General features: G+C 55.5%; 3 protein-coding genes across 6 annotated transcripts in view; 1 reads left to right on the plus strand and 2 right to left on the minus strand.

Moving 5' to 3' along the window:
* The window catches only part of TLN1 (talin 1), a 35,174-nt gene extending 22,977 nt beyond the window's left edge, over positions 1-12,197 (minus strand). Inside the window, exons 1-12 of one of the 4 annotated variants that reach the window (XM_040579735.1) lie at positions 12,111-12,197; positions 6,156-6,319; positions 3,843-3,940; positions 3,472-3,601; positions 3,082-3,234; positions 2,649-2,791; positions 2,113-2,240; positions 1,554-1,614; positions 1,159-1,263; positions 663-818; positions 323-424; positions 21-97 (exon numbers count right to left, since the gene is read on the minus strand). In XM_040579735.1, coding sequence (XP_040435669.1) covers positions 21-97; positions 323-424; positions 663-818; positions 1,159-1,263; positions 1,554-1,614; positions 2,113-2,240; positions 2,649-2,791; positions 3,082-3,234; positions 3,472-3,601; positions 3,843-3,940; positions 6,156-6,285 — 1,283 coding nt within the window. In that variant the 5' untranslated portion in view covers positions 6,286-6,319; positions 12,111-12,197. Of the gene's footprint in view, positions 1-20; positions 98-322; positions 425-662; positions 819-1,158; positions 1,264-1,553; positions 1,615-2,112; positions 2,241-2,648; positions 2,792-3,081; positions 3,235-3,471; positions 3,602-3,842; positions 3,941-6,155; positions 6,320-6,462; positions 6,538-6,578; positions 7,841-12,110 lie in introns of those variants that run through there. The other 3 variants (XM_040579734.1, XM_040579737.1, XM_040579736.1) reach the window with 3 other exon arrangements.
* Positions 12,198-12,948: 751 nt separating this feature from the next.
* On the plus strand, positions 12,949-20,678 carry CREB3 (cAMP responsive element binding protein 3). Its single transcript, XM_040580012.1, has 11 exons — positions 12,949-13,798; positions 14,505-14,643; positions 14,732-15,019; positions 15,230-15,342; positions 15,561-15,653; positions 16,213-16,319; positions 17,666-17,734; positions 17,885-17,969; positions 18,100-18,178; positions 18,552-19,712; positions 20,403-20,678. Exons 2-10 carry the CDS (start codon positions 14,505-14,507, stop codon positions 18,989-18,991), a joined length of 1,413 nt encoding a protein of 470 aa, XP_040435946.1. The 5' UTR covers positions 12,949-13,798; the 3' UTR covers positions 18,992-19,712; positions 20,403-20,678.
* A 3,332-nt stretch (positions 20,679-24,010) lies between these two features.
* LOC121081685 (avidin-like) lies at positions 24,011-25,571 on the minus strand. The gene is made up of 4 exons (XM_040580890.1): positions 25,500-25,571; positions 24,778-24,988; positions 24,548-24,680; positions 24,011-24,122 (listed from the first exon to the last, which is right to left on the minus strand). The coding sequence occupies exons 1-4, from the start codon at positions 25,569-25,571 to the stop codon at positions 24,089-24,091; spliced, it is 450 nt and encodes a 149-aa protein (XP_040436824.1). The 3' UTR covers positions 24,011-24,088.
* Between the last annotated feature and the right edge of the window lie 844 nt (positions 25,572-26,415).

The following is a 26,415-nucleotide window of genomic DNA, read 5'->3' on the forward strand; positions in this document are numbered from 1 at the left end:
CTTGCTCCTGGAGGACTTACTTCTTTGGAGACACGGAGTCTTCCAGCATGGTGGACTCCTCATCCCCCTCCAGTCCAAAGTGGTCTTTGCTCTTTTTCTGCAGAGGGAAAGAGAAAACATGTCAGCCAGCAAATTCCTCCCAGCCTTCCCCTCCCTCTGCAGCTCAGGCACTGTACTGGAGCCACAGAATCCCCCTGCCCTGTCTCCAGTTTCCCCAGTGGCACAGTGTGCCAACAGCTGTCTGGAGGCAGCTGCAAGAGGCACTCTGCATCCCTCTCCAGAGACAAGTCTGTTATCGGTGCCCTCCCCAGCACAGCCTCACCTTTTTGAGGATGATATCGATGTAGCCAGCAATCAGCTGGGCGATTTGCTCCCCTTCCGTCGTCTGCACTGAGTAGTAACCGTCCTGGTAATCTCCAAAATCCTGCAATGGCAGGGCACAGGGTAGCACTGGAGCAGGGCATTGGCAGCCATCCTGAGCCCCTCTGGTATGTACTAAGCACCCAAGCACCAGCCTCCAAAACATGAGCCGGGACAGAAACCAGAGGAGGGCAAGGCTATCCTACCATGGGGCAATACCCAAGAGAGGCGCTGGCATGACGGCAGCACCCCACAGGGGCACCACCGGAGAGGGGAGGTGGGGGACAAGGGCTGGTCCCTACCAGGGTGAAGCTCTTGGGCGACGCTGCCCAACGCTTGATGTTGGTCAGGCTCCACTCCTGAATTACTTCCTTGGTCTTCTCGTCCACACGCATCACACACTCCTTGGTGATACCCAGCAGCCGTGGCACCAGCTTGTTCTTCCCCTTCATCTTCTCCTGTGGGCCACAACAGAATGGTTGTGAGCTGTCCCCAGGACAGATCCACCCAGGCATAGACCTTTGAGGCCTGCTGGATACCAAACACCCCCAAGGCCACACTTTCTGGTGGTGACAACCATGGCATGGGGCTTGAAGATGAGAAAAAGTATGAACCATGTGGTGGGAAGTGGGAAGGGTGTGAAGGCAGTGCACAGGGAGAGGCAAGAAGGAGAGGTGGCGAGTGGAGACCCAGGAAAAACTGGAGTAATGTGGTTGGAGGGGTAGCAGCTGGAGGCATGACAGACAGGGGCATAATTTTCGTCAGTCAGAGGTGGGACCAGAGGGCCTGCTGCTCTACCTTGACCAAGAAGAAGGAGACCCCATAGGTCTTGAGGGAACGGGCAAGTTTCACATAGCGAACTTTGGCCTCGATCTCACTCATGTTCCCGCAGTTCTTGTGGGCCTGCAACAGCAAAGACAGTACATCATGCTAGCTCCACAGTCTCCTGGTTGTGCCACCATCACCCTGTCAGTCTTTCCAGGCTCTCCATGCCCCACCGGTATCCTCTACCCCTGCTACAGCATCCTTCTGACCTCTGGGACTTCAGGAGCTGCTTTGTCTGTCCACCTACAGCTTCCTGCTCCTGTTTCTCACCCACCAAACTGCTATGTGTTGCCTCCAGAAAAAAGCAGCCTCAGCCTTTGGAGAGGAGGAACAAGAAGCCCAGGTCTCAACACTCCCCCTGCACGTACCATGAAGATCTTGCGCTCCCCTTTCTGCTTGATGTACTCCTTGGGCAGGAAATCCTTGAGTCTGCCAAGAGACAGCCAAGCCAGCTGTTATCAGCAAAGCCTGAAGCCAGTGTTTGTCTTCAACTACAAAGAGGCCCAACCCAGAGCCTCGGACACATCCCTGCCAGGGCACAGGCTGGGACTTTCTGGGAGCAGGAAGGATGTGGGAGAGGTTGCTGCAGTAATGAAAGCTGCTCCAGGAGCTGCCCTGCTGAGAGTGAGGTGGAGGTGCTGAGGATGCAGCCCCTCATGCAGTGTCAGGGGAGGCCAAACGGTGGGCTGGGGTTCCCACCATCAGACCTGGCTGCATGTCCCTGGGGGGTGCCAGAAGGAATGTAAGGGGGGACTGGCACTCCTTACAGCTGGTGTGGACCACCATGCTTGGGCGCTGCAGGGAGTAGAGCGGTTGCATCAGAGGCAACTGCAGCCCCAGAACCCCATGTGCTGGCACGGTGCTGGGGGCTGCCAAGCTCCTTGAGCCACCTCAAGACAAGCCCAGGGGGTTCCGTGGGACACTCACTCCAGAAAGCCTGGCTTGTGCTTCTGCTCGTTGTGTGGACCAAACTGGATCTGGCACTGGTAGCCAGCAAACTCGCAGGCTTTGTCAAAGGAGACAGGGTGGGAACCGTTCAGGATGTCGTCACGAGCCTGCATGGGAAAGGAAGACATCACCGTGGGTTGGGCAGCCACGCAGCCCTGCCACTGCTCCCCTCCACACCAAGCCAGAGCTATTTTCCAGTCTTAAAAAAAGCAGCCCTGAAAAAGAGGATCTAGGGCCCAGCCATCCCCCACAGGGACCATCACCAAGCCTGGGAGAGGAACAGCAGCAGGACTTCAGGACAGTTCCTACCAGACAGAGGAGACATGGGATCCCCTGGGGAACTTAGGAGTACACAGAGGGCAGGACTGAGATTGCCACTGTTGGCTCTTACCCGAGAGATCACTGGGCATCCCTGAAGAGCCCACAGTGGCTCCTGGCCAAAACCCTCAGCCAACACCCCTGGCAGGGGGCTGGCATGAGGCAGTGGAGCCAGGCACTCCAGAAAGCTGTAGTACCTGCACATAGAGCAAGTTGAGCTGCACGGGATCTCGTGAGTCCACGTTCTGGTCAGAGTAGAAGAACTTGCGCCGCAGCAGCAGCGTTTCATTGTCATCGATGCCTTGCTCACGCAGGGTCCGGCCGTGGTCCAGCCAATTCACTGCAGGCAACACCAACACATGAGCAGGGACAGGCACCAAGGCAGGGCCAGTCCCCACCCTGGGGCTGCTCACAGAGCAAGAAACGGATGTCTGTTTGGTGCACCCCGGCTCTCACCCCTCTGCCCTGGGCTTCCTGGCAGGAATGCTCCAGGGAGTGTGAGCACATGTTCCCTCACCACAGTCCCTTCCACTCCCCTGTACTGGCTCTTCCCCTTGCAGGAGTCCCTGCTCCCCTCCCTGGCGCCCTCAGCAGTGGCTGACCCCGTCCCCAGCATGTGCAGGCACCTACACTCGTCATCCGTGTGCAACTTCTGCTTGAGCTTCTCCATCTTCTTCTCATCTCGCAGCAGGGTCTTGTCCTTCTTAAGCGTACCAGTAACCTCCTCCTTCTTCTCTTCCATAATCTCCCGAACAAGTGAGTACTCATCGTAGTTGGTGATGCCTGCAGGAAAGCAGAGGACCGGGCTCAGCATGACTTTGCTGCAAAATACAGAGCCTGGAGCAATGCAGGGGTGCAGAGCAATGTACCCTCTTCAGCATCACACTGTCCACCCTTTGGACATCCCTGCTGCCAGGTCATCCACCACAGAACTGCTCCTGCTCCTCCAGCACCCCCAACAGACACTGCCATCTCTTCACACCTCCCTTCCGCCCCACTGTTGCTGTCCCCTCCTCTCACCAATCCGGGCACAGATTGTCATGAGCATGTCCGTGACTGTTTTGGAGTCATCCACCATCACTGTTTTCACTGTCCCATCCAGCATACGGATCTTCAAGGGCCGCTGCTTCTTCTTGTACTCCATGGTGTCCTGTGGGCAGAGCGGTGCACAGTTCCTAGCAGTGGCACTGGCACAGTGTGCCCACATCCCACCATCACACCAACAGCTCCCATCTACCTGGTGCAACTGGAGGGGGTCATAGTGTGCTGCAAGGCATGATGCAAGGCAGCAGGGCAGGCACCCACACCACCTTCACAGTGCAGGCACATCCAACCATGGAGCCAAGGTGGGTAACCAGCTGGAAGGATGTGGGATGGATGCTTATGCTTACCCCATTGCGAAGCATGTAGTAGTCCAGAGCCTTCCCAGCCTCCAGCCAGATCCCTTTCTTCGGGTCTTCATCCGAGAGGAACAGCCCAAAATCATTGGCTGAAAAACAGGTAAAGCCTCTGCCAGGGTAATCCTGAGCAGGAGAGGGCCACCAAGATGCCAGCCTGTGCCCAGGGATGTGCGTTGGGGCAGCCCAGCACGTGAAGCAGCGTCAACGCTGGAGCCTAAACCTAATGAGTGGGCAACAAAGCTGGCAAGCAAGCTTCAAGGTACATGTTTTACCATAGTTATCTATGGAAAATATCATCTGAAGCATGCCTATGCAATGCTGAACTTGGAACTGATAGTCACAACAGAATGAAGATCTTGGAGATGTGGTTGACAGCTCTCTGAAATCTTGGGTGCACCATGCACCAGCAGTAAAAGCAAGGTAATAAAATGCTGAGGATCATCAGGAAGGGTGTTGGGAACTGGTCTGTAAGACCTAGGCACACCATGTTTTCAGTACTCTGTGGTGGCATGGCCTGAGCCTTGTCCAGGACACAGTAGAGTCTGAAAACAGAGATAATTTAAACAACGCAGCCTTGGTTTGAAGGACAGAGGAGCTGAGACTCTTCTGTTTGGGGCATAGGCTGAAGGACAGGATAAAGGCTTAGAAGGTCTCAGACATAGTTAAGTGCTGTTCACCAAACCGTGCTCCCTCGGGGCTGGGATACCTGGTGAAAGTGCTGCTGCCAGAGCCTGGGCCGTGGCACCCCAGCTCAGACCCACAGACCCCATTTTCATGCTGCAAGAGGCCAGGGCCACGCCTGGCTTTGCCCTGGGAAAGGTCCTTCTCCACCTCTGCAACAACCCTGAGCTGCAGGCTATCTTGGCTTGCTACGTTCATAACGCGTCATCTTGTTGGCAGCTCTCTGCGGGGAGGGACAAATTCCTGAGCTGCCCCACGCCTGCCTGGCTAACGCTGCTGTTAGGATCCTGCTGAACAGGGAGCAGAAAAATCACAGAGGCTTGCCATTTTATTTTTAAATATTTTTTTAAAAAAGCTATTTTCAAAGCAAATTCCAAGAGGATGATTCTAAAGCACTGAAAACTGAGCAGCTTGCCCCAGTTCCGTATCTTGGGCAGGGAGAGGCACTTCCAGAGACAAAGCAAGAGCAGAGCAGGAAACCTTCACCTAAGCTAGCTCCCTCCGTCCAAAGGTGTCAAAAAACCAGGGCGGCTCAGAAAGGGACCCTCGAGTGCCACTGGCTAAGGAGAGCAAAAAGAAACAAAAGCTGCAAGGAACTGATAGGAAAAGAAAAGCTGTGAGCAATTGAAAAGGAACTCGGGAATAAGCAGTTCCCTTTAAGGCTTTCCCCTTGCCTGCCTTTTTTTTTTTTTTTTATAAGCAGGCTGGCCCACACCCAGGAGCAGGAAATGTGGTGCTCCTTCCAACACCACTACAGCCCTGCATCCACACAAACATCCAGACCCTCTCCAAAACTGAAAGCTGTAGTCCGCTGGACTGCTGGCCAGCTGGGCACGACTTGAGAAGGCATTTCCTTCCATCCTCAAGGAATTTGCTGCTCCCAGATGTCACTGCACTCCCTCTCCTCTTCCCACGACTCCTGACCTCCTGTTTGCTGCCTCTGCCCCGTGCCACAGCCGCTTTCAGGGGCAGCAGAGACCCAGGAGAGACCCCAAAATCATGTCCCAGAGCTCCAGCCCCCGCATCCACAACGGCCACAAACTATGTCCGCGTGGGCGTGAGTCACATCATGAGCTCACCAGCCGTAAGCTTAATTTTGAGCCTAGCGGTAGCAGGAAAGTATTAGAGTTGAGAAGGCTTAGCAAGGTAATGGAGCACCAGCACAGGTCTAGCAGAGAGCTGCTGGTGGGGGACAGACCCAGTGGAGGACTACATATCCCCAAAGAAAGGAAAAATTAACTTCTGTGATCTACTAAAGCTCACTACGATCCCTACAATGGTTTAAACTTACCTAGTCCTGGCTTGTGGTGATAGATGCAAGTAGGAGAGAGGAACAGAGACAGAAAGGGTTCAAATTGCTCAACGAGTATTTCACTTCCAAATGTGGTTTCCTACCTTCCAAACCCACAAATTTCTTCTGGGGCGTTAAGAAGGGAGCCCAAGGAGCTCAGCCCTTTGCCTCAAGTGGGCAGGAGGACTTAGAACCTTGCTTCCCTCACCCCCTCACTACCCTGGGAAAGCCCAGAGGGGCAGAGAGACAGGAGAGGAAAGGGAGACCAGCAAAATGCCAGGAGGTAAGCTGGTGTGGCCCTGGCAGAGCAGCCAGCCCCACCGTGGACTTACGCTGTCCCATCTGAGCCTCGGGCACCCGCTCGCGGATCATCCGGCAGGCATCGTACACCATGGTGGAGGGCTCAAACTGCATTGTCTTCACCACATTGCCAATGCTGATCTTCAGTGAGAGGGCAACCATGGTGGCGGCTGGGCTGTCCCCACTCCTGCGTCACCTGCCGGAGGAAACAAATGGGTTAGCTCTGACTGCTGGCCCCTCTGGTGTGCAGGGTCCTTCCTCCTCCTCCCCTCTGGCAGCACTGTTGCTCCCCAAAAGCCAGGACCCTGCTTCTACTAGCAAGCAAGGGCTGTACCCTACTCTGGTGAGCCTGCGAGGGGGTCCCACTTCCCAGCCTCGCGCTGACTCTGGGGTCTCCACCCAGTGTTGGGACCCTTGTCTCCTCATCCCAGGCTCCCAAAAATGTTTTTACTTGCCTGTGGGAGTGAGAGCAGCTGGTACCCAGCAGAGATGCTGCCAGTGAAGAGGAAGCAAGCACACGGGAACACGCAAGATAAGTCCGGAGAGTGAAACACAACAGGTTATAATTAAACTTGCCATGACACAGAAGCCACAAGAGGAAAACCAAGCTTTGACCCGGAGATGGCAGGGCCCTGCCCCAGCTATCAGGGCCCTCCACATCGCCAGTGCATGGTGCTGAGTTGGCAGCCTGAGCACAGAGGGAACCAGAGGGATGGAAAAGCCCAGAGACGCTCGGAGAGGCAAGATAAGGGCACCAGACACTGAACTTGCCTGTTAAAAATATTCACCTGGGGAAAGCACCACTCACACCAAGTGAAGCGCTCAGAGACTGGGGTCTATGGCAGCAGCTACTGCACAAACCCACATGGGAACCTGTGCACAAGATGATGAGCCAAGGGGCAAGGGAACAGCCTCTGCAGGTCTCACTGAGAGGGCACCAGAGCCACATGATACCACCTGGACCAGACCCCAAGCTGGGTCCAGCTTGAAGGACTGCGTAGAGCAGCTTCAGAATAAGCATCCCTCAACTGGGCTCCAAAACACCAGGTTTACTAACACCTAATTAGAACTCCAATATTCTTATAGCACAGTAAAATTGGAAAGAAATAGCAGAAGTAAAAGGAGGTCGTAAATAAGCCCCCACTTGCCTGATGCAGCTTGTAGGGCTTGTAAGAGCCATTTCCTTTGGGTTTAACTGCTGTGCAGGAATTTTCAGTGCTTTCCCAGGTTGCCACGTACCTCTGGGTTCCCTGCGCCAGGTCCTTTGCCCTGCCCCACTGCTCCCTGCCCTTCTCAGCGTTCCCAGTCCCTAGCCAGCCCCAACCCAATGCTCTCCAGCAATAACATGCCTTTTCCCCTCCCTGAGAGCGTGTTCATAGGGAAAAAGTCCCCTGCTCTGACGACTAAGGCTGCCTTATCCTCAAACCCCAGCTGGTGGGAAGATGCAAGAGCACTGGTGGGATGCACCACATCTGCTTCTTCTCTTTTAGACTGATCTCATACCAGGCTTCCTATTATGGCTGTCAGGGAAAGGTTACCAGCCACATGCATCCTCAGCCTGGCCCAGGAAGGTTCTTGGGCAAGACTCGCTGGCAGCCTCCCTCGCAACCCAGCGGCATGTAGTGAGCCTGTGCATCCCTGCCTGGTGCTGCCAGCTCCAGTCCCCCATGGAATGGAGTGCACTGGTGCAGGCTGCTCCCAGCCCCAGACCCAAGTGGGCTACGGGCTGGATCGGCGATAGATAAAAAGCTCCTGCATCCAGTTTTGGCCCGGACTGAATGAGAGGGCAGGGGTCCTGCTGCTGCAAAGCCATAAAGCCATGCTGGCGATGCCGGGTGGGAGGCAGGGACAGAGGAGCGTGCCGCCTCCACCAGCACATGGAGCAGCTCCAGCTCCGCATTCCTGAGCTGTTCAGCAATGTTTCTGTGGAGGCCCGCAGCCCCCACAGGCTCCGCTGATGAGGAATGAAATGCATTTTGGGTCCAAAGTGAGGGAGCCTGGCGGCAGCGGGAAAGAGGCAGCAGTGGCACCCGCCTGTGCCATTGCCATCTATCCGGAAGCACCAGCAAAGCTGCGGAGCCAAAGGGACGAGGAACACCCTACCCTAGAAATGGCTTTCCAAATATTTCCTATTCAAGGCAGGCTGCTGTGGTCACAAGCCATATTCTCTATATCTAAAAATATTCTTGGGTTGAGCATAAAGCTGCTTTCCATCCCTCTGCAGGAAAAGGAGAACATGCCACTTCCAGGACAAGGTCAGAAACCATGGGGGAAGGGGAGGGGAGGACGCTAGACAGCAGAGAGGAACTGGGAGCCAAGCCATTTCTACAGCCTCCTCTTGCCTGCCCAAAGCCACTCAAAATCAGGTGCTGTGCCAGAGGCAGCCCTTAGCACACCCCACATGGGGGCCATCGGGCTTTCCAAGACCCTGCAGGAACATGACTGCTCAAGCCTTCCGGCTCCTGAGCTCTTAGGAATTGACACAGCTCAGCAGGGAAGGTGCTCACGACACCAAGGAAACCCTCAGAGGAAAGGGAGATGGTTCGTTTTAATTCTCATATTCTACACAAACAGCTCAGGCTCCAACAGCTGAACTCTGCTGACATCGATGTCTACAGCAGAAACGTTTTCTGCTGCATAAGACGTATACCTCTTCAAATCCTGGAGAGATTTGTCAGCAAACAGGGCAATTAATCACGCAGGGTTTGCAAATCTGCTGCCTCCTGTAAGGGCACCAACACAGGGCCTGGCAAAACTCTCCCCTCCGGGTGTCACTTGGGAAAGGAAAAGCCAGACTAGACTCAACAAATAAGACAATGTGGGAGCCTGGCACTGCAAACCATAAAAATAAAGCAGTGGGACAGCGAAATTCAAACTGTCCTGGAAAGAAAAAAAACCCCAAACTGAAACTCTCAATAAACATACACCAAATTTCTGTGCTGGCTCACCTCCAGAGGAAGCAAACCCGTTCTCAATCGGTTATCGGTATGCAAAGGCGGATAAGGCACCAGAACTGCAAGTCACCAGGCTGTCCGCCAGCCAGCCACATTAACACACTTCTGCATTTTATAGCAAGCTGCGTGCAACCCTCTGCATCACGAGTGTGCTCCTGAGCTGACCCCAGAATGTGGTGGGGTGGCGGTGGTTCTTGATGGGGTCCCACCCCAGCAGAAGCCATCCCAGCTGCCTCCATCTCACCCCATACTAGGTGAGCAAAACCATGCTAGTGGAGATTCCCGGGCTCTGCTTAAAGGCAGGGGCAGTGCAGGCAGGGACAGCTGTGGGCAAGAAACTACCACATCATTGCCGGGACCACTGACAGCGAGTTTTCCATCACGTGACGTAACTGCTATATTTGCATCGGCTGAGTTTAGTGCTGCAACAATGGTTACAGAGAAGGAGTTGTATCTTTAAAAAAAAACCCACACAACCAAAATTCAATAGCAGCCTGCTGGCACACTTACAGCAAGCTTCCAGAACAAGCTGCAAATCTTCAAACACAACAATTTTGCCATTTTAACATGGTCTTTCTACAGGAGACTCCGGATGAGGTTTGCGTTTGCAGTTTGTTGGTTTTTTTCCTAATGGCAGTGCCAAATTTCACTTGGGAAAGGCCCCACTCTGGACCACCCCCAGACTGGAAGATAGCTGCAGGAAGCTCTAGACCAGCTGCAAACCACCCCACTGCTGGGGTTTTCTACAGGCACAGGGCTGCTGGCCTGGCCAGTGCAGCTGCTGGTACAGCCAGGCTGGTACCAGGCCACTGCGATGCCTGCCAGCAGTGGCTTTGCTGGCACATCGGTGTCTGCACAACGGCACAATGAACCAGGTCAAAAATTAACCTGATAAAAAGCCAGACCAGGCTGTGGCTGGGTTCTGCAGTATGGGGCCAGTATATGTAGGCACGGCAGGCACTGGGGCTTGGATTGCTTAGCCCCGTGCTGATGGGAAAGCTGAGCTGGCAGCTCTGGCTGGTGACCGCGCTGCATGCTGCTGAGCCCCTTCAGGCCAGTTCCTCTTTCCCAGCTGCACGTCCACACTGGACAGGAAAATGGTTTCTTCCAGCTGAGGTTCAGCTTACTCCCGGGGACTGTGAGCAGCCTGCAAGACCAGACCCAACCCCACAGCACCCCAGTGACCATGGCTGAGGCAGGAGCATCCTCTCACCCCTGCAGGGAGGACAGCCCTGCTTCCCCTGGGAAATGGGCAGGGGAAGAGCAGCAGGGCCGGAGGATCACGGCCTCAGCCTGCCTGCACGCTCACCAGCACTGAGGTGAAGTGGCTTTGGCCAATAACTGCCAGTGCTTCCTACCATCCCCTACCCTCCAAAGGCAGAGGGCACAAATGGTGGCAGCCCCCGGCTGCCCACCACCGAGGCAGGCACAGGGCTGAGCAAGGGCAGGACCTCACCCACAACCCCCACTGCGTCCTTACCAAGCCAGTTCTCAGGCACAGCACCACAAATGCAGCGCTTGGGCTGCAGAGAGCACTCTCACAGCACCTAAAGACCACCAGGTGCCCCGATCCAGGCATCCACGCTTGCTAGGGCAAGTGACTCGCCCATCACTGTGCCACTGGCCAGGCAGAAAGGGAAAGGAAGAGGAGAGTGTGGCTGCATTTTGGGGGGCATTTCTCCACCCAGCAGTCAGCAGAGCTCAGCTCTAGAAAGGAGGGTGCTCCACAGGTCCCTGCTCCCTTTTCCTCATGCTTCCCACTCCCCATCCCCAAATCTGCTGGGACGTGCCACTTCAGGATGCACCGAACTCCTGCCGCTGCCCCTTGGTGAACAAACTGCAGGCTTGGCTGGTACTCACTGCACACCATCACCTGCTCATTTAGCACCGGGCGGGTTTCACCCCATGGTTGGGGCAGGGGGGCTGGGGTGGCAGTATCAGACCCTTTACCAGGCGACTCGCAGCCTCTGGCAAAGCTAAAGATCCCAAAAATATTTCCCCTCCCCTTCTCAGCAGTGAGGCTCGGGGAGAGAGAAGAAGGGAGTAAACAATTATTGCTACCAAATATGGGTCTAACAGCCAGCGATGAAGCCAGAGCAGAAGCATGTAGACATCCTGCCGGCACATTCAAAGGGCCGGGCAGCTCGCAGGGGCGCGGGCAGGATCCGGAGCGAGTGGGCCCGGGCAGGGAGGAGGCACAGGATGGGGCAGGGTTTCCCCTGCCTGGCTAGCCGCTCCAGCGGGCACGGCGGGACACAGGCTTCTCCCCGGCGGCCGCCAGCCCTGCCCCGCAGCACCCCCGCCAGCGGCCCGTCGCGGGGGCCAAGGCCAGCTCCGTGTCCCGGGAGGCTCGGCAGGGGCGGCCGGGCGCCCCCCCGCTGCGGGGGGCCCGTCCGCCGGCGTCCCCACCCAGAGCCGCGCCGCAGGCCGGAGACACCCTTCCCGGCTGGCTTCCCCCGCGCACCGGCAGGGTGGGCAGGAAAGGCGAGGCCACAGCTCGCCGACGTACCCCGGCGGCACCGAAGCCGCCTCCCCGGTTCGGGGGCCGCGACCGCAGGCAGGCTTCGGCCGTCTGGTGCTCAGAGACCCCCGAGGCAGGGTGCCGGGCCGGGCCTGGCTCAGGCCGCGGCCTGCAGCGGCGGCCGCCGTTCTGGGGCAGGGCAAAGGCAGAGCCGGGATTAACGGAGCCGGGCCCAGCCCGCCCGGCCTGCCGGTGCTGTCCCGGGACGCCGGCGGGCGCCGGTGCCGGGGTGCCGCCAGCCCCGGGGCGGCGGGGCACACCCCAACGACAGGCCAAGGCGCGACCAACCCCCGGAAGCCCCTGGGTCACCGCACCCGGGGGAGAAGCCTCGGTGGAAGCAGGGGCCCCGGTAACCGGGACGCTACTTCCCCCCCCGCCCCGGTAAGCGGCGGAGGGGGGGGTTACTCCCCAGAGGACATCCGTTTCCGGCAGCCCCCCGTGAGGCAATGTGCTGCTGGTCACCGGGACCCCTCCCCCGTTACTGTGACCCCACGTCTCCCCCGTCCCCGTACCTGTGTGCGGGCAGGAACAGCGCGGCGGCCCCGCCGAGGCTGTGCGGAGCGGGGCGGCACCGCCCGCTTCCCGCCCCGCCGCCCCCCGCCACGCATGCGCCGAGGCACGACGCGCCGCCGAGCGGCTCGGCACGGCACGGCCCCGCGGGGCTGCGCTCCGCCCGGTGCCCCCCGGCATCCCGGCCGCACGGCCGGGGCTGCGCGCTGCTCCGTACCCGCGCGGCTAGGCCCTGCGCCCCGCGGCTGGGCACGGCCCAGCGCCGCGCCCCGGGGCCGCACTCCGCCCGCCGGATCGCAGCCCAGGGCCTGCGCCCAGGCCCGCCGCACCCCCGGGGCCCGCGCACCCCGGTCACCCGGCGGGCGCCCACGGACGCGCCCAGCCCTCCCCCCTCCACTCCCCTCCCCTCCCCCCCGCCGCCGCTGCCGCCGCCACCGCCGCCACCGCGCGCTCCCGTGGCCCACGTGTCACTGGCCAATGGGCGCCCGCGCCGCCGCGCATGGGGCCCTGCTGGGAGGCGGTCGGCGGCCGCCGGGGCGCTGGAGGCGGTGGGGGGGGCACCGCTCCCTCCCCTGAACCTGGCCGCCCCACACCTACACCCCGGCCGGCCTCTCCACCCGGACCCACGCCGGCGGCCTTCGGCAGGACACGGCCCACGGCAAGGCCGCAGCCCCCGCCAGGGAGGCCGGAAGGTCTGGCGCGGCGCTGTCAGCCCGGCTGTGCCCTCCCGCGCACACATCCTGTCGGGATGCGCCCCCCTTGGCCGCGGTGCTGTGAGCCCGGCGCTGTCAGCCCGACCCCAGCACGCCGTGCGGGCCCGGGGGCCGGCCCCACCGCTGCGGCCGCGGAAGGCTTCCTGGCTCCCCTCGGAGCGATGGGCACGGTCCCTGCCCCAGGCGGCTCCAGCGTACCCCACTTCTGCCTATGCTCTCACCTATGCTCTCGCCCATCCCTTGCTGCCCACCCAGCACAACCTTTTCCGGGCAGCAAGCCCTCGGTGTCCAGCAGCCAGGGCCCAGCGCTCCCAGTGCTGCCCAGTGCCCCCGACCCGCTGGCCAGACCCCACTGGCCATGCAGGGCTGCCCCACACACCAGCGGTCTGCTCCCCGGCAGCCCGTGGCTGGGGTCTGCCCTGGTCTTCTGGTTTGGGATGGGATTTTTTTGCCCTTTGGTGGTTTTGCTGGGGTTTTGTTTCTGTTTTTGTTTTGGTTGTGGGTGTTTTTTTTTGACTGTGACACCTGCCAGCTAGATACAGATGTTTCTCTAATAGGGAGGTATTATTGCTGCCCTCCTATTCTGACTGCATGAGCCATGCTTTGGTTCAAGCATCACCAACAAGCAGGCCTTGCCGATACAGCCTTGCTGTGTAAACCATGAGAACCACACGAGGCCGCATCATCTCAGGGACCGAAGAGTCTAGGGTACATCTTATCAGGAGATAACGGCTCCAGCCTGAGCTGGGACAAGACAAAACTAAAACTGCTGCAGCTGCAGAAACACCAAGGGGGGTTTGACTACCAGTCTATCGCTTCACATATAAATGCCTGTAGCCTCCACCACCAGCCCATTGAGCTCTGCAGCACAGCAGCGGGCGGCACTGCAGTGAGCTCCCACTCGAGCCGGGACACCTCTCAGAGCTGGTCCTCAAGGCTGAAAGACTCTCCACCCAGCATCTGATACCTACAGCAAGGTAGGTGGCATCTTACATTCAGCCTGAATCTATGTTGTATGCTGGTGACACAGATATATACATATATAGAGAGATATATTTCTAGCTATAGCTTAATTATTAGAAGTGTAATAAGTGTACAGTGTTTGACTGCTGTCTAAATTGTTGTTTAAATCATCAAGTCATTGCCAAATAACTGTTTTAATTACCATTCAATGACTGGTTAATCACCATTTGATTACTATTTAATTTCCATTCAATTGTTGATTAATTATCATTTAATCATTACTAGAACTCTTTTCGTTAACCCCACAATGATGACTTCTCTTAGTAATTTGCCTGCAACAGGAGGCTGGCCCTGCTGGCTGCGTACCAGTGGTGTGCACCTTCAGGCTTCAGTGGAACAGCTGGATCATACACAATTTCTGCAGCAGAAAGTCTGTTGCCCTTCCAAGTAGCCTTTGCTTCCAGAGGCTTTTACATTCTGGCCAGATTATGGCTGCTGTGGGTGGATCACAGTTGTCTGGTGGGGAAACTGGTGTGGTGGGGCCACCACTGCTGGTCTAATAGCCTTGTTGGGAAGTACTCATGGGCTGGTCATTACTGCAGGACCCTGGCAGCTGTTGCTGTTGCACGGGGAGACTTTGTTTGTAGGGTGTAAGGGACATCTTAAAGGACTGCTGCTGTCTCTCCCTGTGCCTGTGCTCACTTTGGATGTCCTGCTCAGATGTGGCCAGAGGAACTGCCTCTCCTGACAGATGAGGATCTGCTTGACTTCCTCCTGAAAGATGATGGTCCCTACGCTGAAATCCCAGGGGAGGAGAAAGGTCTCCTGCCTGAGGAGGAGAAAGGTCTCCTGGAAGGCTGTAACCTGCTAGACTCTGAGGTGAGTTCTTTGGGAGGAATTGATGCTGTGTTGTAATTCAGGAGCTTTGGCTCCCTCTTGAGTTAAAGCTTTTTTTCTGCAGCTTCGGGACAAGGAATTTGATGACTTTGTCAACTCCCTGCTGAGGACCTTCGAGGATGGACCAGACTTGCTGCAGGGTTGTTCACCTAGCAACAGTGACAGCAGCATTTCTGAAGATCAGCATCTGTCCCATAGCCTTGACAGCAATTTGGCCGGCATTTCTCAGAACTTGTACGCTGCGCACAACGATCACAACTATTCCCTCCATCAGGACTGGTCTATGCCGGAAAGCGTGATGTCTGACATAGCAGAAAGAGATGTTTCCATTGACCTTGGTAAGTTGTTTTGCATGGGCTTTTTCTGTCCTGGCTACGGGCAGAAAAGCAGTCCCACATTGGGGCTTTTTGTGTGGGTGCCAGGCAGCAATGGAGGTAAGTTTAGTGGCTTTCTGTTGCCATAAAATTGTGTTTTCACATTACTCAAAGTTGTTTGATCAAGTGCTGCCTCACTGAGGCCCAGTGCTTGACTCTTACTCCCTTCTCCAGGGACACAGATGGGTTTGACGGGCAGAAGGCGGGGACGGAAACGGAAGTCCAGTTTCCCCACTGCTGTTGCTGTAGGTGCCAGACAGCAGCCTGGATGTGGAGTCATCATGCAGGTACTGACTACCATGTGTGTGGGCCCCAGCCTTTGCTTCTGCTCACATCTCCCCTTCTCTCATGGCTTGGCTCCTGTGGGCAGTATCTCTGAGGAAATCATGATGCTGCTTTAAGAGAGCTGATCCTGGTTCTGTGTGATTTCTGCATGCCCTCTCTGCCCTGAGATGGTCACCTTTTATTTTGCATTCTCAGCGGGTGTATTTTTGCTGTTTTCCAGTCTGACTTCCCAGAGCTGGTCCTGACAGTGGAGGAGAGTCAGCTACTGAAGAAAGAAGGTGTTTCATTACCACTCCGTCTGCCCCTGACTAAAGTGAGTCCTTGCTACATACAGCCTGTCACTCCCAAACAAACTTGGACCACTTGAATGCTTCAGCCAGAGTAGGGGTTTGAAAATGCAGGATGACACCTTGACAAGAGCACTGGTGCCTAGGCGCTGTGTTCAGGGCAGCATGCAGCAGCAGGGCTTTGTGTCCTTTTCCTCCTTTTGAGGCCTGGGGGCTGTCCACGTGCACAGAAGCCTCTGCTTTGCTAATCAGGCAGATACAAAAAGCAATGAGACCTGGCCACTGTCAGACTTCCCACGTATGACTGCTTGCAGGAGGGAGTTACTCCTCCAGCCTATTTTTTCCTGCTTGCCTAGTGCCTTGTGAGCTTCGTGCTTTTCATCGCCTTTAGGTATGCCTCACTTTTGCTCTACTGGAAGCTGGTGGCCTCATCAGCAGGCCAGAGTTTGCCTTGCAGCTCATTCAGTGGTGTGGGGGGGACAGAGGACAAAAGCATGGAGCTGTGCACTGAGATGTATGTGGGGTTTGTGAGGGTAGGATTGCCAGTGCCCTGGGGTTGCTGCTAACAAGAAATTACCCCTGTAGGCTGAAGAGCAGGTTCTGAAGAAAGTGCGTCGGAAGATCCGGAACAAGCAGTTAGCCCGGGATAGTCGTCACAGAAGGAAGATCTACATAGATGTCCTGGAACGGAGGTATGGGCACACAGCAGTGTCACCTGACACTGAGGGGACAGACAGTTCTTTTAGAGATCCTTGGCAGAATGATGATGGCACTACATCGTAGTTTCAATTAAACCTTTGTTTTCTTAACATATTGTGATTAGTATAGCACAGAATTTATAATTAGAATAGCACAGGATTTCTACAAGCAGAATCAATGTAGTACAACCTATAAGCAGCATAATACAGAATTTATAATAAAACTTTACTTAAAAGTTGAAGTTGCCGAGATCCTAATACAGCTTAACTTATGATTTCTAATCACCTGAACTCTCTGCAGATCAAGTCAGCTCTTAATACATGGTTTTCTGTATCAATATAATGATCATAATCTAGACTCAAAAAATGATATAAAGGAATACAAATTACTTCCCCAAGCATGGGAGAAAGCAAGTGATGGTGGGTGTCCCTGGTCTGAGGTGGTCCTGGCTCTCACTGTCCAGTGGCAGCTCCAGTCCAAGTTCCCCCTTAGGACTTAACTGCTTGATTTTTATGCATAGTTCTCTGTGTGCTGTTACGATTCCCTGCTCTGTGACAGGGTCATCAACAGCTCTGGCCTGCCCGGGTGCCCGAGACCTTCAAGACTAGTAGAGAAGGGAGTAACCAGCCTGGTGCCCAGGGACCTTGAGGCCACTAAGGAGGGGAGAAAAAATCAGTTTGGCTTGTCTGTTTGGTACACAAGACCTTCAGGGCCTGATAGCAAGGAGACTGGAACAACTATGTCACCTACAGTCACAGAGAATGGCTGCCCAGCTCATAAAATGGAATTAATTGTGCTAACAACATTGCCAAGGACATGGAGCAGGGGGCACCAGTCACAAGCAGCTGTGCTGTGCCACTGCTGGGGTCTTGCTACCCTAGGCAGAAAGTGAGGCTGACCCTGTAGAACAGCAGCTCCTCAGGGGGCTCAGAAGCTTGGGGCATACTGTTCCCTGCTCTCTTACACTTGAAGATGGCCCAGACCTTGCTTTGTTCAAGCCAGGTGCTGGCCTGCCAGATCCAGCACGTTTCCCAGGTCAGGCTAGTTTGCAATACAGCCTGACATCACAGATCTGCAGGGCTGCTGTTCTGCTAGGAGCAAGCATCCTTAGGGATTAGTCTGGTCTTCTCTGCAGGACTGGCCAGGGCTCACCTCTCCCCAAATGTGGCGAGGGGACTCTCTGGGCTTTGCTCTGGAACACGCCAAGAGCAATTTTATCTGCCCCAGCCACTCAGAGGTGATGGCTGCTTACCTGAGGAGAGACTCTGGTGAAGTTCCTGCTGTCAACTAAAAAAAACCTCTCTGTTTTTCCCCTGTGCTGCTTAACTTTCCTGGGAAGGGTGGCAGCCCACACAGCTCAGAAGAAGGAGCTGGAGAGGAAGGTGGAGGTGCTGCAGAAGGAGAACATGTGAGTCCTTGTTGGTCATGGCAGGAGATGTGGAGAGAAGGCTTTTCCTCTTGGGACTGTGGCCTGTCCATGGCTGCAAAGAAGGGAGACAGGAGTGTGCAGCTCTTAGTTCAGCCACTGTATTAACCTACGCTGCTGGCTCTCCTGCAGGTCACTGCTCGAGCAGTTGCAGAAACTGCAGGCCTTGGTCGCAATGTCTACCACCAAAAGTACCATCAGAAGAACCTGCACCATGGTGAGTGGCTTCAGGCCTGGTGTTTCTGAAGGGTTGTCTGCTATCCCTGTGAGTTTGGGAGAGGCATTTTTTGCAGCCATGTTGCCTATTCATGTCCTTTGCCGAGGCCTGTGCTGTTCTTTGTTTCCAGGTCATCATTTTGTCCTGCCTTATTATCTCCCCTAACATCTGCTGGATTCAAAGCAGAGACCCAGAGCTGAAGCTCAGAGGTGAGTGCCCAGGGGCTGAGGCTTGTCTCCCAGTAAAGCACTGCCTCCCATGGCAGAGCACCTTCCTCAGAGACAGCCTGAACTTCCGGGTGCCACCAACGCAGCAGCCTCTTTCCAGGGGTGACTGCTAGGTTTGGCTTTGCTGACTCTCCTCAACTCCATTGCAACCAGGCAGTACAAGAGCTGGAGGAATCCAGTCCCTCTTGGAGCACAAGCTTCGCAGCTGTGCTGCGTCCTCTCCCCATCTCCCCTGGGAGAAGGCATCTCTAGTTGAACAGTTTGTTCCTCTCTTGTGGACTCTGTGGTGGCTTGTGCTCAGAGCAGGACAGTAGAGAGGCTCGGAATGACAGGGCTGGGTCTCCCTCTCTTGCAGTGCTGTCCCAGAAGATCCAGCAGTTCCCAAACGAAGTAGAAACTGTTGTGTGTGAGGATGCTATGCTGGAGGATTTCAGCCCGGAGCCCGAGGACCCCTTGCTATCTGGCAGCCTCAGTCAATCACAAGAAGAAGGGTATTATCCACCCAGCACTGATCCTACATGTTCATTCAGCAGCAGCACATTTTCTGATCCTCCAGCAGCAGCAGGCTCTGAGCTGGGCTTTCTCCACCAGCTTCAGGAGCAGGACTTCCAGTGCAACCCTTTGCAGGCAACAGTGCCGGCGGTGTTAAAAGGCAAGAGGCAGGAATGGGTGGAATATGCTGCTGGAATTGTCGTCGTTCAGCAGCACTTGCCGATGAGATGTGACCACTGCTGCTTCATGCTTCTTGGGGTGATGCAGGGCACCCTGCTGGGCAGGGACAAGCAGCTGCATTAACATATAATCTGTCAAAACAGATTATTTGGAATACCGTCCTGAGTGCTGGCAGCTCAGAGGGTTTACCAGGGACTCGTTCTGATGCTCTACTCCATATATCTATAGGAGCCCTCTATCTGATGGGGTGGGAAACTCTGGGAAATTTGCTATAGCTGCTGACGTGACCTGCAGCCCTGGCTGTGTCCCATGGCTCGCAGAGATGGGCTGTGGCAGGGAAGGTGAAGGTGGTTGGGTCTGAGGTGCCCATACTTGGTCTGACTGGGTGCAGTTGGTGATGGAGGCTGCTGCTCTGTTTTTCCCTGCCCAGGCGGAGGTGAATAGGCCGAGTCCTGTACTTCTTACTGTATCTAGTGGCATCTGTTTCTTGTCTCTTCCCCTTAATCATGTCGTTTTGCCTGATTTCTAGCTGTGAGAGAGTTAGTTGACCTTCAATGTCCTCTGAGGAAGTGGTGCTACCATTGCAACAGACCTTGCATGTTGCCTATTCCTGCTAGCTTTTGAGCCACAGGTGCAGCTGCTGTCCTGGACAGAGAAGGTAATATGAAGTCCCTCACAAGCCATGTGTGCTGTTTCCCTTCCACAGAGGAGCCTTTCATCTGTAGCTGTTTGAGCGGAGATCCTGAGCCTCAGGGAGAAGACACATCTTGAACCTGAGGAATGGAGGTGCATAGAGCAGAGAGCAATAGCGCTGCTTGCTGTTCTGAAGGCTTTCCTCACCACAGTGTTGTCGATTTGTTAAAGAGTTGAGATTAATTGATTTTATTGGTTTGATTATCTGATTTTATAGAGTTATTTTATAGAATAGAAAAATAGGAGGATAAAAATATATGTTGAAGAAAGTTATGATTATTTAGTAAAAGTAGTTGTGAGACCCTTTGTACATTTTGTACTAAGGCCAGAAGAATGGGTTGGAATCATTGTTGAAGCTTAAGTAATAATTTAGGGTTTGAAAGGTTTCTTTGTATCTAACTAGTCTTCTATATATAGAAAGTATATTGAGATGTCAGAATGTAGGATTAATGGGAACTGGGGAGAGTCGACTGGAACAGCTTGTAGTTACCTGCCAAGAAACAGTGAACTTTAGTAGCAGGTAATTCCGGCAGGGGGAGATCGCGACCACCGACTCATATACCACCTACCCAAATCGTACCCCAGACCCATTTCTGGACCTTTCTAAGCTCTACTGCGCAGAATCGGATATAGGAGGAGAATATGTTAATGATTTACGGGAAATAGCATGGTTATGTATGAATACTTAATGAATATGTATGAATAAGTTCTATATATGGTGTCTGATTTTGAGACCTGGCGTGTGTTGATCGTGAGAGGACTCGCTCACGCACCCGGCCGTCAATAAAGAAGTGTCTGCTTATTCGATAAGTTCTTCATTCCGAGATTTCGGTAACAACAGGATGGTTTCAGAGCTATGTCCTGGTGTGAGAGCTTTGCTGTGCTGGCTCATGATGTAGTTTCCCAGTTCTGGTTGCTCGTCAGGGCTGAGTAGAAATCCTTTTAGCTGATGAGTAGTGTCTTTTCTGGAGTGCAACTTAGTGGTACCTCCTGAGCATCTCTCCTTATTCTACTTCATAGAATCATATCAGATGGTTTGGGCTGGAAGGGGCCTTTAAATGTCATCTAGGTCAACAGCTCTACAACAATAGATTTAGGAATATCTTCAAGTAGATTATAATAACAATTCTCTTACTAACAACACGTAAATAAATACTAATGATGCATGACTGTGTCTTCTATGGTCATTTTGGTGAGGGGCTGGGCTGCACAGTGGAGGCTAGAGGCTGTGCCAGAGGCTGGGAGCCTCGTGGGGGGGTAGGAACCCGAGGAAGGCTGAGGGATGATGGCTCTTGCAGCCTAATGAAAGGGAATGTGGGCTGCCATCCTCTCCCAAGGCTGCGGCCGTGTGGAGGGGCTTGTTGCAAACTTGCAGCATGCTTCAGGGTGGTTGCTCTGCTCTCACCCCCCTTCAAGGGTGCCAAAACCACTCTTGAACCACTTTTGGAGACAAGTGGCTGTTGTGAGCACCCAACACCCACGTGTGACCAAGCAGACAACGGAAGCAAGAGGCTTCCCCAGAAGGAAGTGTGAGGGGCTGGTGTCTGCCCCCATCGCTGCCGTTGTAACGGGGAGCTGCACAATTGCAGGAAGTGGAGCAGAGCCAGTGTAGTGCAACAGCCCCCTCAGCCGAGAGCCACGGGGGGGCCCTGGGTGCTGGGGGGCTGCTAAATCACGGCTGGGCCCTGGGTTTGGTTGTGGTCACTGGGTCCCCTAGGGAGGCACTAGCAGACCCTGAGCTCAGCCTGCGGAGCCCAGCACGGGGTTTGGGGACCTCCAGCGAGGCAATAGGTGCAGGCAGCACCACGTTTGCAACCCACCCTGGAAGCAAAAGGTGCTTCTGCAGGTGAACAAGATATAAAATTGAACATTGTGTCTCTGCACCAGGAGGAGAGACAGCCAAGGGGTGGCTCACCCACAGCCCCTGTCTCAGGACAGGCAGCAGCATGCTTTTAACAGGATCAAGTCACAGCTCTGCCCTGGCCAGGGCAGGCAGCCCACTGGCATCCCCAGAGAACCTTTGGGCCTTTTTCCCCAGGAGGTGCGTGCAGTGGCAAGAAGGTCTATGACCCCGTCTTGATTTTCGGGGTTTTTTGTGCAATTCAGGGCTAGGGTGTGTCATTCCACTGATGTCACCTGGCATCCCTGGCCCAGCACTAATCAATACTATACCAGTCATCTAAAATAAGACATGGTGGTGTTACCAGTAAAGCAGGGAGCAGCCACTGGAGCTGGTGTTTGGCTGGGAATGATGGGCTCAGCACTGTGCTCTGCAGCGGTCTGGCTTGCTTGGCCAAAGGTCAGGAGTGGAGACAGCTCAGACAGAGCGGGCAGGGAGCCAGGCAAACACAGTGGGATCCTCATCAAATGCAGCTGAACATGCTCCAGCTGCCAGATGCTGCGGGCACCAGCCAGCTCAGCCTTTCCACACAGAAAACTTGTGGCAGAGGCTGGGATATGACAGAGCCCAGAGCTGGTGCTGGTACCGCCCTGCGGACCTGTCTGCACTGGGAGCTTTAGGGTTGGTTGCTCCACGGTCTCAGCCCATGCTGGCCCAAGGCTGCTATTTTTCATGGCTTTCTGTGCTCTCGTGCTGGTCCCACAGAAGGCGGCTCTGAGCCAGTGCAAGGAAGGAAGCCCAGCCTGGGCCTCACGCCTTGGGTTAAAGGGCAGTGATGATAAAAATGCCTGGAATGAGTCCTTCTGCCAAGGAGGCTCACACCTTGTTTCCATCAAGCAGAGGAGCAGGAGGTGCCTGGTATTTCTGCTACCCTCCTACCTCTCCTTGCTGCAGACTCTCCATGACATCTTTTTCCCTTGGATGCCACAGGCATCAGAGCACAGGCTGAGTGAGCACTGGCGCTGCTTGCATGCACGCACAACCCTGCACTCTGGTTAGCTTGGTGTTACAGCTTGACTTGGGGGTCAGTGTTATGGTCTGACTTAACAGTCAGTGTATGGTCCAGTTACAGCTTGCCCTCCCGGCTGTGTTCACTTTGTTACCCCCAAGGTCAGCCTGTCCTGCACTGATGTCCCCAGAGTCTGTATCAGCAGCACAGGAGCATGCCAATAGACCAGAAATATGAGCCTTTCAGGGCAAAACATTCTGCTCAGTCCTTGGCAAGTCCCATATGGGTGTTGCCGAATGGAAACCCTCTCATTTTTTTGCTTAGTGACTCCTCAAGTGTTGGTGGTGCCATCTCTTTTCCAGAATAATGACACACTGAAAGTTACAAAATTATGAAATGAAATTTGCCTCCTATTGCCATGGAGGGCCTGGGCTGTATGGCCAGTACAAAACACTTCCTGGTTACAGCTTTAAAGGAATCAGGTTTTCCCTTTTTTTTATAGGAATCAGGGGTTTCTTGGAGACATGGGAATTTCAGTCGGTAAAAGTAAAGCATCTCCTCCTTTTCAAGGGAAAACTAAAACCCCGCGTTAGGATCCATCCTATTTTATCCACTAGCACCAGCTGCTGGATATCAGTGGAAACAGAAAAACTAGCAGAAACCTGAGCGCCGGGTTAAAAATGCAACTGGGAACACAGCAATGGAGCCACTGCCTCACCCCAGCTCCGGCAACCGGGCACCTCAGCTCCGTGGCTGCTGAGCCCCCATGGGAGCTGGTTGTGTCAGGACCACTTTGGCAAGTTGTCCGAGGCAGAAAGCGGAGAGGTTGGGCTGGGATGCCTGAAAAGAAAACCAAGCAGTGCCAGATGCGTCCTTCCCCTCTTCATATTCCCTGGCCATGCAGGGTGCAGAAGGGGCTTGGCCAAAGTCCCCCTCGTGTGCGTTGCTCAGGGACGTGGCTGTGCTGAGGGCTTTCTCTGTGAACGGGCTGTGTGGGAGCTTTCCCCACCCGTGGGGCAGGAGGGCAGCTGGCAGCCAGCCACTGCAGTGCATCCGCTGGGGCTGGGAACGGGAAGCTGCTGGCTCTGCAAAAGCCATTTGCGGCCGCCCCATGCATTTGGGCGCCCAAGAAACTTCCTTTGCTCTGCTCACACATGGAAGGCTCTGCCTGGAGCCTGCCCTGCCTGGAACCCTGGGATATGCTGCTCACAGCATCCCACCGAGGCTGTGCCTCATCCCACTGCCTGGTTTGCCCCACACCCCTGGGGACATTTGGGAGGGAAGCCACGGGACAAGTCAACCACAGCACAGCAACAGGTTTGCAGATGCAATGCTGCTGTACACTGCCAAGGAGGGGACACGGGCAGCCCCCATCCCCAGGGACCCTGCTGTCTTCAGTGGTGCTGCAGGAAGCTCCCGCAGGAGGGTGGCTGCAGGGCAAAACGAAGCCTGTGGGTTTGAGGCAGGACAGAAACGAGAGCCAAGCCCTGCATCCCCACAGAAACCCTTTATTTTGCACCTGGTGCCCAGCCTTCTCGCCAGACTGAACTTGCCTGGGAAAGCATGAAGCTGTGGGCTGAGGGCTGCTGAGATGCAGCATGTCAGTGCGGGCAGAGCCTGGCCGGTGGAAGCACAGTCTTCTTGTTGTCCTGAGCCTCCTGGATTTCTCCGCTTGCTGTTATTTTATCCGGGTGAAAACGCTGGTGCCAATCCTGCAGAAAACCCCAGATCACTGTGGTTCACCCACCCAAGGTCACCTATGCTGTGGTGGAACGTACAGAGGGGAAACCCACGAGGGAAAACACGCTGTGTTCCGCACTGGGTGCTGCGCGGGATGCCCCAGGCTCCGACACCCTCTAGTGGAGGCTGCACCAGGTGTGGGCATCGTGTCCTGCTCTCTCCCTGCTGGGAAGAGTGCAGGGGGAGTCCTGGGAGGGTTCGGCTGGGGCCAGACCCCATCCTCAGGTCACCCAGCCTGGGGCACATCACAGAGATGCTTCTCAGCCCCTGTTCATCACTGGTGACAAACATATTTCACCCTCCTGGCCCTGCCATGCCTCATTCCATGGGATTTCTCCCTTCTACAGCCTGGGGTGTAGGAAAGCTTGACACGGAGTGGCTGGGAGCCACTGCTCACCGGGTGGCTTTCCAGTCCTCGGCAGGGTTGTCAGCTGCCTCTCGCAGGAGCCACAGGGCATGGAGGGTCTCCTCCCCGTTGGTGCCCACGTAGCACTGGCCCAGGAAGACAGTTGTCTGTGCTGGATCTGAGTCTGGAAGGAACCGAGGTGTCACGAATCAAGGTGAGAGGCATGATGCCTGCATCCCACTGGCATCCCTGCCGCAGGGTGATGGCCCCCTCCTGCCTACCTTGGAGCTGCCAGTGCACAGTGAAGGAGAAGATGGGCTGCGAGATCTGCCCTGTGTCCTGCTGGGACCCCTTCAGTGGTGAGGTGAGGATTTCGGAGTTGTCAGCAACAGGCCCCGGCAAGTAGGAACCAGAGAAGCTGCCATCCTTGCTGAGGACGGACACAACCATCCGGCAGCCACTGTCACTCCGCCATGACCCAGACAGAAGGCACTGCAAGGCCAACACTGTGGCTTGGGGTGCTCTGCCAGGCAGAGGGGACATCCTGCTCCCATCCCACCACCCTGGCTCTACCTGGGGATGCCTGCAGCGGTGATGGATGTGCCACAGATCCTGTGTGAAGCTGGTGCCACCTTGGCACAAGCATTACACCTGTGGCACTGATTGCCTTCAGCCCAGCTGCTGCTCTGGGCTGTAGCTGGTGACACCCAGGGGAGAGTGGGTCCTCCCCATGCTAAAGCAGAGGGTGCACGCTTGGTGGGAAAGCAGGGTTTCTCTGGGGCATGGCTCCGTTTGCCTGTCTCTGGATGGATTCCCACAGCGAGGAAGATCATTGCAGGAGCAGTCCCTCCCTCCCAGCCTCTTCACAGCTTCCCTCAGCACTGCATAGCGCTGGTCCCATCAGCTGGTCCAGGCGCCCTGCTGAGCACCGCAGCCTCAGCAGCGGCCTTTCGGGTCTAGCAGGGTGCCAGTGCCACGTCCCCATTGTTACCCACCCCCATACCTTCCTCTCCGCAGGGGTGACACACACCACCAGGGCCAGGGCGAGGACCAGGGTGAGGGCACTGCTCCCCATGGCTGTGGGGCTGCGCAGCGCCCAGCACGGCTCGCTCCCGGCCCTGCGCCCTGGCCCCCTTTATAGGGCTGTAACCGGAGCCCCACAGGCACCCAGCTGGCAGCAGCAGCGGCGGAGTCGGTGGCCTGGTGGCAGGGTGCCCAGGACAGGCGAGGTGAGGAGGTCTCTGTGACCTGGGCAGTGCCGGAGGAACGCGGGGCCGAGCACGGCTGTGCAGAGGGGTGGAAGTGCAGGCTTTTTTAAAAGCCCTTATAGCAGCCTGGAAAGCATTAACTGCTTTCCTTTTGAATCCACCTCCTGTGCATGCAAGGCTGGATTTTATTACTGTTTAAATGTTTAATCATATCCTGCTTTGCTGATGCCACTGCCTGACCAGGGTGTCACCCAGGTGGTGCCAGGAGGTTCCTGACAGAGGCAAGCTGCAGCGCTGCACCAGAGGGAAGGCTGGCCCTGCCTTCTTCTTTAGCAGGGACAACATTTTCCCAGCATCTTCTCGATGTCAGCTGCTGATTTTGCTGCTTTTGCTTTTACAAGAGTTAGAGGAAGGAGTAACCACAGAGGGGCACTGGAGTCCAAGTGGTTGTGTTTGCCAAACACACCCAACATGCTAACGAGCCTTGTACTTGCACCTCTTCCTCATATTTCCTGCACTTAGGGGCTTTGGATGTACAAAGCACAGCATGTACTGTCCCAGCGTTCCTCAGCTGCTTCTCTGCTCCCTGAGCGCCTGGAGCAGGGATGGGGCTGTGTGCAACCGAAAATTAAGGTAGGATTCAGCTGCATAAACACATGCTGTTTCCGGGACAGCAGTGTTGGGTCACTGGGTGGCAGCAGGGCTGAGATG

Source organism: Falco naumanni, chromosome Z (genome assembly GCF_017639655.2).
Source record: "Falco naumanni isolate bFalNau1 chromosome Z, bFalNau1.pat, whole genome shotgun sequence".
Classification (NCBI taxonomy): domain Eukaryota; kingdom Metazoa; phylum Chordata; class Aves; order Falconiformes; family Falconidae; genus Falco; species Falco naumanni.

Excerpts from the sequence above, each read along its gene's own strand:
- CREB3 (XM_040580012.1), top strand. The coding sequence starts at position 14,505 with ATGTGGCCAGAGGAACTGCCTCTCCTGACAGATGAGGATCTGCTTGAC. Across the intron at positions 14,644-14,731 it reads GAAAGGTCTCCTGGAAGGCT|CTTTTTTTCTGCAGCTTCGG; the intron begins GTAACCTGCTAG and ends CTTGAGTTAAAG. Across the intron at positions 15,654-16,212 it reads TCCGTCTGCCCCTGACTAAA|GCTGAAGAGCAGGTTCTGAA; the intron begins GTGAGTCCTTGC and ends TTACCCCTGTAG.
- LOC121081685 (XM_040580890.1), bottom strand. The coding sequence starts at position 25,571 with ATGGGGAGCAGTGCCCTCACCCTGGTCCTCGCCCTGGCCCTGGTGGTG. Across the intron at positions 24,681-24,777 it reads TGTGCACTGGCAGCTCCAAG|ACTCAGATCCAGCACAGACA; the intron begins GTAGGCAGGAGG and ends GGTTCCTTCCAG. Across the intron at positions 24,123-24,547 it reads GAGGACTGGAAAGCCACCCG|GATTGGCACCAGCGTTTTCA; the intron begins GTGAGCAGTGGC and ends GGTTTTCTGCAG.